We start from the raw sequence: 12,068 nt of genomic DNA on the forward strand, positions 1-12,068 counted from the left end.
GCGCCAGCATCCGATTTGCCTTTTCCCCATATTCATAAATCGTCCCCTGGGCCTTCCTCCACTGCGCCTGCACCTTCCTGGTGGGCAACAGGTCGAATTCGGCCTGGAGGCTACGCCTCTCCCTCAACAGTCCCTCCTCTGGCACCTCCACGTACCTCCTGTCTACCCTCACCATCTCCCCAACCAGCCTCTCCCTCTGCTCTCTCCTCTCCTTGTGGGCCCTAATGGAGATCAGCTCTCCCCTCACCACCGCCTTCAGCACCTCCCAGACCACCCCCACTCGGACCTCCCCGTTATCGTTGGCCTCCAAGTATCTCTCTATGCTTCCTCGGACCCGCTCGCTCACCGCCTCGTCCGCCAACAACCCCACCTCCACGCGCCACAACGGGCGCTGGTCCCTCTCCTCCCCCAGCTCTAGGCCTACCCAATGCGGGGCGTGATCCAAAATGGCTATCGCCGAGTACTCGGTATCCTCTACTCTCACAATCAGCGCCCTGATCATAACAAAAAAGTCGATCCGGGAAGAGGCCTTGCGAACGTGCGAGAAGAATGAAAATTCCCGAGCCCCCGGCCTTGCAAGTCATCAAGGGTCCATCCCTCCCATCTGGTCCATAAACCCCATCAGCACTTCAGCCGCCGCCGGCCTCCTACCCGTCCTAGACCTGGAGCGATCCAGTGCCGGATCCAACACCGTGTTAAAGCCCCCCCCCCCCTTAATCAGGCCCCCCACTTCCAAGTCCGGGATCCGACCCAACATGCGCCGCATAAAACCCGCATTGTCCCAGTTCGGGGCGTATACGTTGACCAGCACCGCCCTCTCCCCTTGCAGCTTACCACTTACTATTACGTACCTGCCTCCATTGTCTGTCACAATGCTCGCCCCCTCTTTCCCACCAAGATCGCCACCCCCCCGATTTTTTGGCATCCAGCTCCGAATGAAACGTCTGACCTACTCACCCCTTCCTCAATCTTACCTGGTCTGCCACCTTCAGGTGTGTCTCCTGGAGCATGACCACATCCGCCGTCAGCCCTTCCAGGTGCGCGAACACCCGGGCCCGCTTAACCAGACCGTTCAGTCCCCTTACGTTCCAGGTTATCAGCCGGATCATGGGCTACCCGCCCCCCCTCCCCCGCCGACTAGCATAACCCCTCCTCGGCCAGCCACGCGCCCGGCCCGTTCCCCACGGTGGCAGACCCGTCCCAACCCCCTCTACCCGCTCCAGCTCCCTCTTGACCATACCAGCAGCAAAACCCGGTCGTCGTCCCCCCCACCCCAGCTCCCTCTTGACCATATCAGGAGCAAAACCCGGTCGTCGTCGTCCCCCGTCCCCCCCACCCACCCACCCCAGCTAGGACCCCCTCCTAGCTGCATTGCTCCCCCCATTGCACTCCCGCAAGTCAGCTGACTCCTGCTGACCCCAGCAACTCCCGCCTCCCCTTCGAGTCCTCCCATTGTGGGACTTCCCCTCCCCCTCCATTACCCACCAGCAGGCTCTTCCCCTTCCATCCCAAGCGTGGGAAAAAACCCGCGCTTCCCCGCCCCACCCCCTCCAGCACGGGAAAAAGCCCGTGCTTTCCACCTGCCCGGCCCCGCCTCTTCTGGCGCAGTTCCTTTTACAGGCCCAGTCCCCTCACCCCTGACTCGGGCCTCAATCCCAAGGCTTTTTACACATACATAAAAAGCAAGAGGGTAGCCAGGGAAAGGGTTGGCCCACTGAAGGACAGGCAAGGGAATCTATGTGTGGAGCCAGAGGAAATGGGCAAGGTACTAAATGAATACTTTGCATCAGTATTCACCAAAGGGAAGGAATTGGTGGATGTTGGGTCTGGAGAAGGGTGTGTAGATAGCCTGGGTCACATTGAGATCCAAAAAGAAGAGGTGTTGGACGCCTTGAAAAATATGATGGTGGAAGTCCCCAGGTCTGATGGGATCTACCCCAGAATACTGAAGGAGACAAAAGAGGAAATTGCTGAGGCCTTGACAGAAATTGTTGGATCCTCACTGTCTTCAGGTGATGTCCCTGAGGACTGGAGAATAGCCAATGTTGTTCCTTTGTTTAAGAAGGGTAGCAAGGATAATCCAGGGAACTACAGGCCGGTGAGTCTTACGTCAGTGGTAGGGAAATTATTGGAGAGAATTCTTAGAGAGAGAGAGAGGATCTACTCCCATTTGGAAGCAAATGGACGTATTAGCAAGAGGCAGCACGGTTTTGTGAAGGGGAGGTCGTGTCTCACTAACTTGATAGAATTTTCGAAGAGGCCAAAAAGATGAATGATGCAGGTAGGGCAGTGCATGTTGTCTATATGGACTTCAGTAAGGCCTTTGACAAGGTCTCTCATGGCAGACTGGTACAAAAGGTGAAGTCGCACGGGATCAGGGGTGAGCAGGCAAGATTGATACAGAACTGGCTAGGTCATAGAAGGCAGAGTAGCAGCAATGGAAGGGTGCTTTTCTGATTGGAGGGCTGTGACTAGTGGTGTTCTGCAGGGATCAGTGCTGGGACATTTGCTGTTCGTAGTATATATAAATGATTTGGAGGAAAATGTAACTGGTCTGATTAGTAAGTTTGTAGACGACACAAAGGTTGGTGGAATTGCGGATAGCGATGAGGACTGTCAGAGGATACAGCAGGATTTAGATCGTTTGGAGACTTGGGCGGAGAGATGGCAGATGGAGTTTAATCCGAACAAGTGAATGGTAGAACCCTCAAGAGTATTGACAGTCAGAGAGATCTAGGTGTAGGTCCACAGGTCACTGAAACTGGCAACACAGGTGGAGTAGGTAGTCAAGAAGGCATACGGGATGCTTGCCTGCATTGGCCGGGGCATTGAGTATAAGAATTGGCAAGTCATGCAGCTGTATAGAACCTTAGTTAGGCCACACTTGGAGTATAGTGTTCAATTCTGGTCGCCACACTACCAGAAGGATGTGGAGGCTTTAGAGAGGGTGTAGAAGAGATTTACCAGGATGTTGCCTAGTATGGAGGGCATTATCTATGAGGAGCGGTTGAATAAACTTTGGAATAGGAGTGTGATGGAATACGAACTGTGTCATTCTTCTTTTTCGTTCATTAGAATATTTTTCCTTTAAATCCTGTAAAATCTATAGGGCACAGACTGTGGTAAATAATACTGGTATGCCACTTTTAGTCTTTAACCTCTAAACCATTTAATCCCTAGTGTGTCCCATGCTCCATCCTTGCATTTGAATGCTCACTGACAAATCTTCACTACTGGAACATTTGCAGGTTTATTTTGCTGTCAAATTAACTATCAAAGGAAACCAGTTATTTTTAATAAAGTAGAACCCTTTTTAGAACTGGATGACAAACTAGTAACAACAGCTGCTGAGTCACAGGTGCATCATTTCTATCAATGATGGTCACCACTCATCCGGTAGTAAACTTTAAGTTAATAGTCATAGCATGTGGTGATCTAGTTTCAAGCTTTCTTATACAATGTTACCTCAAAGAGAGCATTGCGGTTCCTCATCCAAAAATTCCCCACTTTGTTCAGCAAATGCGGTTTCACAATTAACCAAAACTTCCAAATCCCCTCTTTTCACTGCTCTTTTTTCCCCTCTACTGTCCCCGATTCTCTCCTTGATTTCTTCCATCAACATTTTACACATTTCTCAAAAATACCCTGCTGCATTTTATGGGAACAATTTCAAGAAACTTATTTCCTACTAACATTTGGAAATTTCCAAATTGGAAGAAAGTAAAGTTGGTAACAGGAAGTAGTGGGACTTGAAGACAGGAGAAACAAAGCAAAGCATTGAGTGTGTATCAAATGTGGAATGTGCCAAAAAGTTAAGAGCGCTCTACCTGAATGTGCATATTATTAGTAACAAGGTAGATCATCTAAAGGCAAAAATAGAAGTCAATGGGTATAACATAATTGCCATTATGGAAACATGGCTGCATGGTGAATAAGACTGGGATCAGAATATTCTGGGATATTCAATGTTTAGGAAGGACAGACAAGGAAGAAAAGGAGGTGGAGTGGCACTGAGAATAAGGGAGGATCTCAGATCAGAAGAACAATGTATGGAATCTGATTTGATTTAGCTAAGAAACAACGAAGGGCAGCAGATATTGGTTGGAGTCGTTCATAGACCATCTAATGGTAACGTGGGCATGGTATTAATCAGCAGACTTAGTATCTCAAGTAAACAGCCTTTTATTCAATAATATATTTGCGTAGTTGTGTGTTAGTGCAAGAATTTCCCTGACCTCAAAACAATAACACTGGACCTTGTATGGACAAAGTTGACAGACTCCATGACCCATCAGATCCTGCATTGAGTTTCAAGCCTCAAGAAATTAAACTGTTAACCAGAACATCAACAGTTCTACGGCTACTGCCAATATTCTTCATTCGGTGAAAGCCTGTAACTGAGTGGGAAGCACTAAATGTTCCGTGAATATTTTTAAATCTTGCTTTTCACAAGTACTGTTTAAGAGTAGTCATGAAATATAGCAGCTGATTTGCTGAAAACCCCGATGAACAGCAATGTGATAATGCCTACATAATTTTTTTTCTTATGTTGATTAAGGTAGGAATCAATCTGGCCAGAATTCCCCACTCTTCTTCAGAATAGTGCCTTGGTGAAAGGGTTAAAAACCAACAAGCTTGTGCAGGTTGCTGCTTGCTAGCTAGCAAATTCTTACAAGGCAGAAAACTTTGGGGCAGCAAGGTAGCATTGTGGATAGCACAATTGCTTCACAGCTCCAGGGTCCCAAGTTCGATTCCGGCTTGGGTCACAGTCTGTGCGGAGTCTGCACATCATCCCTGCCTGTGCGTGGGTTTCCTCCGGGTGCTCCGGTTTCCTCCCACAGTCCAAAGATGTGCAGGTTAGGTGGATTGGCCATGATAAATTGCCCTTGTTGTCCAAAAATGCCCTTAGTATTGGGTGGGGTTACTGGGTTATGGGGATAGGGTGGAGGTGTTAACCTTGGGTACGGTGCTCTTTCCAAGAGCCGGTGCAGACTTGATGGGCCGAATGGCCTCCGTCTCCACTGTAAAGTCTATGAAAACTAATGATGAGAAAACTAGTTGTTTCAGCTCAGTCTACAGATACAAATTCAAAAATTCTTGTTATGTTAATTACAGCAAGGTTGTAGTCAATTATGCAGCTGCTGCCCATGTGTGTCTTACAAAACACTGGACGATGGGAGTACAAGTACCAATGCTCAGACATATCTTTATCTTATTCATGTCGAGCAGTTGAATAGATAAGAGACAAATACGTGCTAGGCGATATTAAGACATATATGCCTTGATCATGATTGGTAATTTACTCATAGGTAATACAGTAGATAAACCTGATTGTTAGTTGTCAATGGACATGGATAACTTTTAAACAAATGTATTCTTTTGATTGGGTATGCTAATTACTTGGGAGATGCACACAAAAGTACAATTACTCTGTATTTTCTATGATTGGGGAGCTGGCAAACCATAGAATAGGTGTGAAACTCCTGCAGCACTTGGGATCTTTGATGTCCACCCAAGCAGACAGATGGAGTCTCAGTTTAACATTTCATCCAAAAGACATCCTCAGTCATTACTGCACTGGAGCGTCAGCCTTGATTTTTGTCCTGGAGTAGGGGTTGAACCCAGGACCTTGTGATTCAGGGGTGATGCTGGAACCACTTGAGCCACTGTTGACACAGACTGAAATATATTTCTAGTGTGAAGCAGAGGATGAATAAAAGGATATTTTAAATAAACTGCTCCTTTGCAATGAAGCTGGCAAGTAGGCGTTATTCCGGACGGTCACATGGTAGGGGTCCAAATTTCTTGGCCACTCTTCTAGTTTGATCCACAGCATAATTTACAGATTGCTGAAGCATGAAAAATAGGTCTGCATTTTCTCATAATGCAATGCATCACAATAGGTATTCCTTGCCATGGGAAAGGCAGGAATCACATTTTCATTTACCTCTAGTGAACAGATTTTCAAACACACCTGGCAGAAAGGGAACAGAACTGGTTTAATTATAGCTCAGCCCAAGCACACAGTGTGTGGGTTCTTTTCAAATACATTGCACTAATCTATTTAATTATAAAATGTTACAAAACTCTTTTATTGCACATGACATGCATAGCAATACAAAGCTTACATCAACAAACATAACCAAATAGCACAAGTAGACTCAGACTTCAAAACCAGTTCACTAGACTCTGGTTATAGATCTGATTTCCTGTTGCCAGGCAGATGATAGGTACAGATTCCCAGGATCAGCTGGGAATTGGACATTCAATTTAGAAATGAGACCAGAGTGAAAATCTATCGAGGATTGGCGCTGGTCTCACACGAGAACCCCAAATTAAAATTGGGCACATGACTCGGATTCCGTTGGTGTACTGAGAGAAGTGTTCATGGAGACACTATGAACTGGAGATAGAACAGTAGATATGAATGTGTACAGCCCATCAGACCAAATCAAACACTAAAGCCACTAGCTCAGCAAAACAAATGCTAGAAGAATAAGACTAACAAATTGGGAATCTCAATCTCATCACATAGCAAACAGCCATCCCATGTACTTACCATTTGAGGTACTAAGTATTTTGGATCTATCCATATCAAGGAAAAAGAGACAACATAAACTATAGAGAAAAAGGAGCGAGTGAAGAGACTAGATTGGCTGAAAATTGATAGGGGAGTTAAATGGGCTGGTTTTATGTCACCAGGACCAGAACAGATGGAATACAGCAAATGCTGAGGGAGCAAATATTTAAATTGTCAAAGGTGCTGGCACAATCTTCCAGCCCTCATTACAGGCTGGAATTTAACCCCTTGTTCAAAGTGCATGCAACTACAAGTCAGTTAATTTAACCTCAGTAGTGAGAAACTTTTAAAAATGACAATCCAGGTCAAATAGAATAGTTACTTGGGACAACTGTGAATATCCACACAGGGCGGCACAGTGGTTAGCATTGTTGCCTCACAGCACCAGGGACCCAGGTTAGAATCTGGCCTTGGGTGACGGTGTTGAATTGGCACGTTCTCCCAGTGACTGCATGTTTCCTCCGGATGCTCCAGTTTCCTCCCACAGTCCAAAGCTATGCAGGTTAGGTGGATTGGCCATTCTAAATTTCCCCTTAGTGTCCAAAGAGGTGCAGGTTAGGTGGGATTGCAGCGATAGGGAGCTTTTTTGGAGGACTGTTGCAGATTCGATAGGCCGAATGGCCTCCTTCTGAACTGTACAGATTCTATGGGATAATCAATCCGCATTTCTACCAAGATACAAGGCTCACATTGCCATAAAGATGGTGGTGGTGTGGAGCAGCGATAGATTCAAAAATATCCTGGGAACACTCAGGCACGGTTAGCCCACCAGGATCCAAAAGGCAAACAGCTATAGGCAGCAAGATGCTGTTGCTTACCATGTAGAAATGCAGGTTGGAACTCATGTTTGAATTGAAAAGGTCGAACTTGGTTAATAAAGGTGGGACCTGTAAGGAAGGGATATGGCTTTTGCACTATGTTTATAGCTTCATGAACATTGTTTATTTTGTTGTTGTTACAATACCAAAAATACCTCAATAAAACGTTTACTTTTAAAAAAGGTCGAACTTCATGAGTTCAGTTGAAGCTGGAAGATGCACCTAGCTTGATCTCTGGAAGCTCGAAATTATTTTTGAAAGTTAACAGTCACTACGGAAATCGTAACATTGGTATACACCAAACTCTAAAACAATTCCCCTCTCAGAACACCCCTGAAGATCCACACCTGCCCCGCAACCTCCTACCCGGCAGTGCCTTCCCAGATTACCCCATACGCTCTGAACTGCTTTCATACTGGTTACATACACTGCTCTTCAATCTCTCACTCTCTTATTACCTACCCCCACGAGATCACACCTTCCAACCTCTCCGATCCCACACTCGCCAAATCTCTCCCCATCCCTTCTCTCCCCCACACCCTCTGTTCTCCTCCCCTCAATCTCTCTCCTCCTCTCTGTCCCTCCCTTCCACCGCCGTTGTCAATGGAGCCGCTGTGTTGCCGGCGCTTTACTGCGCATGCTCCTGTCATGCCGCCCGCCCAGATCCTCAGCCGGAGCTCTGACGAGGGCGGGAGAAGAACAGCAGCCGGAATGGGAGCCGCGGCCTCCGAACCACTTCTCACTCAGTGCCTTAACAGCAATAGAAGCGTGTTTGAGCAGCCAGATCAGGAGTTGAAGTAGCAAAAGGAGTGTCCAGGCCGCTCGCTCTATTGGGCTCGCTCACAACAAGCCCCAAGATGGCGGCGACTGCCAGCTTCAACCAAACACTGCGCCGCCGCCACCGCTTCCTCCACTTCCACAGGGCTGAGCGGAATGTGACGGGCCGCTGGTGAGATGTACAAAACCGCGCTCGCCGCGCCACGTGTACCGGTGTTGTGCAGGCTCGCTGTACCTGCCATTTAGTGAGTGAGGAGCGGCAGCGATCCGTCTTCTCTCCGCTCCCGCCTCCACTTCACCGCTCGGCCGCCACCTCCATCTTGTATTCCAGAGCACCCCGCCGCTCTGCGCACGCGCACCTGCGCCGCGCCAAGCCGCTGATTGGCTACCAGGGGCTTGGCCTGCGCGCACTAATTGGTTCGCCCGGTGCCGGCAATAAAAAACACGATGATTGGTAGAAGTGAAGCAGTAGCCGCGGGTTTGCGATTGGATAAGGATCGGTTAGTGAGTCAGACCCTCGCTGAGTGGCTGTAATGCGCTGGAGCTGGATTGAGTGGGAACGTCATCAAAACAAATAGCAGATCAGAGGCGGGAGGAGAAGGAAGGAGGGGTTGGTGGGCTGAGGACAGGGGTTGGTTGTTGGGTTAGGGGAGGGGGGCAGTGTTGGTGGTTAGGAGAGAGGGGAGGGTAGTGTTGGTGGTTAGGGGAGCGGGGCAGTGTTGGTTAGGGGAGGGAAGGGGGGGGGGGGTGCAGTGTTGGTGGTTAGGAGAGGGGGGGGTGCAGTGTTGGTGGTTAGGAGAGGGGGGGGTGCAGTGTTGGTGGTTAGGAGAGGGGGGGGTGCAGTGTTGGTGGTTAGGAGAGGGGGGGGTGCAGTGTTGGTGGTTAGGAGAGGGGGGGGCAGTGTTGATGGTTAAGAGAGGGGGGGGCAGTGTTGGTTGTTAGGGGAGGGGGGCAGTGTTGGTCGTTAGGGGAGGGGGGACAGTGTTGATGGTTAGGAGAGGGGGGGCAGTGTTGGTCGTTAGGGGAGGGGGGCAGTGTTGGTCGTTAGGGGAGGGGGGGCAGTGTTGGTTGTTAGGGGAGGGGGGGCAGTGTTGGTTGTTAGGGGAGGGGGGGCAGTGTTGGTTGTTAGGGGAGGGGGGGCAGTGTTGGTTGTTAGGGGAGGGGGGGCAGTGTTGGTTGTTAGGGGAGGGGGGGCAGTGTTGGTTGTTAGGGGAGGGGGGGCAGTGTTGGTTGTTAGGGGAGGGGGGGCAGTGTTGGTTGTTAGGGGAGGGGGGGCAGTGTTGGTTGTTAGGGGAGGGGGGACAGTGTTGATGGTTAGGAGAGGGGGGGCAGTGTTGGTTGTTAGGGGAGGGGGGCAGTGTTGGTCGTTAGGGGAGGGGGGGCAGTGTTGGTTGTTAGGGGAGGGGGGGCAGTGTTGGTTGTTAGGGGAGGGGGGGCAGTGTTGGTTGTTAGGGGAGGTGGGGCAGTGTTGGTTGTTAGGGGAGCGGGGCAGTGTTGGTTAGGGGAGGGAAGGGAAGGGGGGGTGCAGTGTTGGTGGTTAGGAGAGGGGGGGCAGTGTTGGTGGTTAGGAGAGGGGGGGCAGTGTTGGTGGTTAGGAGAGGGGGGGGCAGTGTTGGTGGTTAGGAGAGGGGGGGGCAGTGTTGATGGTTAGGAGAGGGGGGGGCAGTGTTGATGGTTAGGAGAGGGGGAGGCAGTGTTGGTGGTTAGGAGGGGGGGGCAGTGTTGATGGTTAGGAGGGGGGGCAGTGTTGGTGGTTAGGAGGGGGGGGCAGTGTTGATGGTTAGGAGGGGGGGGCAGTGTTGATGGTTAGGGGGGGGCAGTGTTGATGGTTAGGAGGGGGGGCAGTGTTGATGGTTAGGGGAGGGGGGGCAGTGTTGGTCGTTAGGGGAGGGGGGGCAGTGTTGGTCGTTAGGGGAGGGGGGGCAGTGTTGGTCATTAGGGGAGGGGGGGGCAGTGTTGGTTGTTAGGGGAGGGGGGGCAGTGTTGGTTGTTAGTGGAGGGGAGGGCAGTGTTGGTTAGGGGAGGGAAGGGGGGCAGTGTTGGTGGTTAGGGGAGGGAAGGGGGGCATTGTTGGTGGTTAGGGGAGCGGGGCAGTGTTGGTTAGGGGAGGGAAGGGAAGGGGGGGTGCAGTGTTGGTGGTTAGGAGAGGGGGGGGCAGTGTTGGTGGTTAGGAGAGGGGGGGCAGTGTTGGTGGTTAGGAGAGGGGGGGGCAGTGTTGGTGGTTAGGAGAGGGGAGGCAGTGTTGGTGGTTAGGAGAGGGGGGGGCAGTGTTGATGGTTAGGAGAGGGGGAGGCAGTGTTGGTGGTTAGGAGAGGGGGAGGCAGTGTTGATGGTTAGGAGGGGGAGGCAGTGTTGATGGTTAGGAGGGGGGGGCAGTGTTGATGGTTAGGAGGGGGGGCAGTGTTGGTGGTTAGGAGGGGGGGGCAGTGTTGGTGGTTAGGAGGGGGGGGCAGTGTTGATGGTTAGGAGGGGGGGGGGGCAGTGTTGATGGTTAGGAGGGGGGGGGGGGCAGTGTTGATGGTTAGGAGGGGGGGCAGTGTTGATGGTTAGGAGAGGGGGGCAGTGTTGGTCGTTAGGGGAGGGGGGGGGCAGTGTTGGTCGTTAGGGGAGGGGGGGCAGTGTTGGTCGTTAGGGGAGGGGGGGCAGTGTTGGTCATTAGGGGAGGGGGGGGCAGTGTTGGTCATTAGGGGAGGGGGGGGCAGTGTTGGTTGGTAGGGGAGGGGGGGCAGTGTTGGTTGGTAGGGGAGGGGGGGCAGTGTTGGTTGTTAGGGGAGGGGGGGCAGTGTTGGTTAGGGGAGGGAAGGGGGGCAGTGTTGGTGGTTAGGGGAGGGAAGGGGGCAGTGTTGGTGGTTAGGGGAGCGGGGCAGTGTTGGTTAGGGGAGGGAAGGGAAGGGGGGGTGCAGTGTTGGTGGTTAGGAGAGGGGGGGGCAGTGTTGGTGGTTAGGAGAGGGGGGGGCAGTGTTGGTGGTTAGGAGAGGGGGGGGGAGTGTTGGTGGTTAGGAGAGGGGAGGCAGTGTTGGTGGTTAGGAGAGGGGGGGGCAATGTTGATGGTTAGGAGTGTGGGAGGCAGTGTTGGTGGTTAGGAGGGGGGGGGCAGTGTTGATGGTTAGGAGAGGGGGGGCAGTGTTGGTGGTTAGGAGGGGGGGGCAGTGTTGGTGGTTAGGAGGGGGGGGCAGTGTTGGTGGTTAGGAGGGGGGGCAGTGTTGATGGTTAGGAGGGGGGGCAGTGTTGATGGTTAGGAGGGGGGGCAGTGTTGATGGTTAGGAGAGGGGGCAGTGTTGGTCGTTAGGGGAGGTGGGGCAGTGTTGGTCGTTGGGGAGGGGGGGCAGTGTTGGTCATTAGGGGAGGGGGGGCAGTGTTGGTCATTAGGGGAGGGGGGGCAGTGTTGGTCATTAGGGGAGGGGGGGCAGTGTTGGTTGTTAGGGGAGGGGGGCAGTGTTGGTTGTTAGGGGAGGGGGGGCAGTGTTGGTTGTTAGGGGAGAGAGGGGGGGTAGTGTTGGTCGTTAGGGGAGCGGGGCAGTGTTGGTGGTTAGGGAAGGGGGGCAGTGTTGGTGGTTAGGGGAGGGGGGGCAGTGTTGGTTAGGGGAGGGAAGGGGGGCAGTGTTGGTGGTTAGGGGAGGGAAGGGGGGGCAGTGTTGGTTAGGGGAGGGGGGCAGTGTTGGTTAGGGGAGGGAAGGGGCAGTGTTGGAGGGGAGGGGCAGTGTTGGTGGTTAGGGGAGGGAAGGGGGGGGTGGTGGTGTTGGTGGGAAGGGGGAGTGGTGTTGGTGGTCAGGGAAGGGGGAGCGGTGTTTGGTGGTTAGGGAAGGGGAGCGGTGTTGGTGGTTGGGGGATAGGGGGAGCGGTGTTGGTGGTTAGGGAAGGAGCGATGTTGGGAGGGGCGGTGATGGTGGTTA

The 12,068-nt window shown here is 51.9% G+C and overlaps 1 protein-coding gene across 4 annotated transcripts in view; it reads right to left on the reverse strand.

The window, feature by feature from the left end:
* Positions 1–8,545, reverse strand: part of pcif1 (phosphorylated CTD interacting factor 1) — a 295,713-nt gene extending 287,168 nt beyond the window's left edge. For 3 of the 4 annotated variants that reach the window (XR_011948739.1, XM_072514490.1, XM_072514492.1), the window contains exon 1: positions 8,411–8,545. Coding sequence is in view for 2 of the 4 variants with exons in the window: in XM_072514490.1 (XP_072370591.1) it covers positions 8,411–8,417 (7 nt within the window). In the remaining 2 variants the exon portion in view is untranslated. The remainder of the gene's footprint in view (positions 1–8,410) is intronic. The other variant, XM_072514491.1, reaches the window with a different exon arrangement.
* Between the last annotated feature and the right edge of the window lie 3,523 nt (positions 8,546–12,068).

This window comes from Scyliorhinus torazame, chromosome 8, assembly GCF_047496885.1.
Source record: "Scyliorhinus torazame isolate Kashiwa2021f chromosome 8, sScyTor2.1, whole genome shotgun sequence".
Lineage (NCBI taxonomy): Eukaryota > Metazoa > Chordata > Chondrichthyes > Carcharhiniformes > Scyliorhinidae > Scyliorhinus > Scyliorhinus torazame.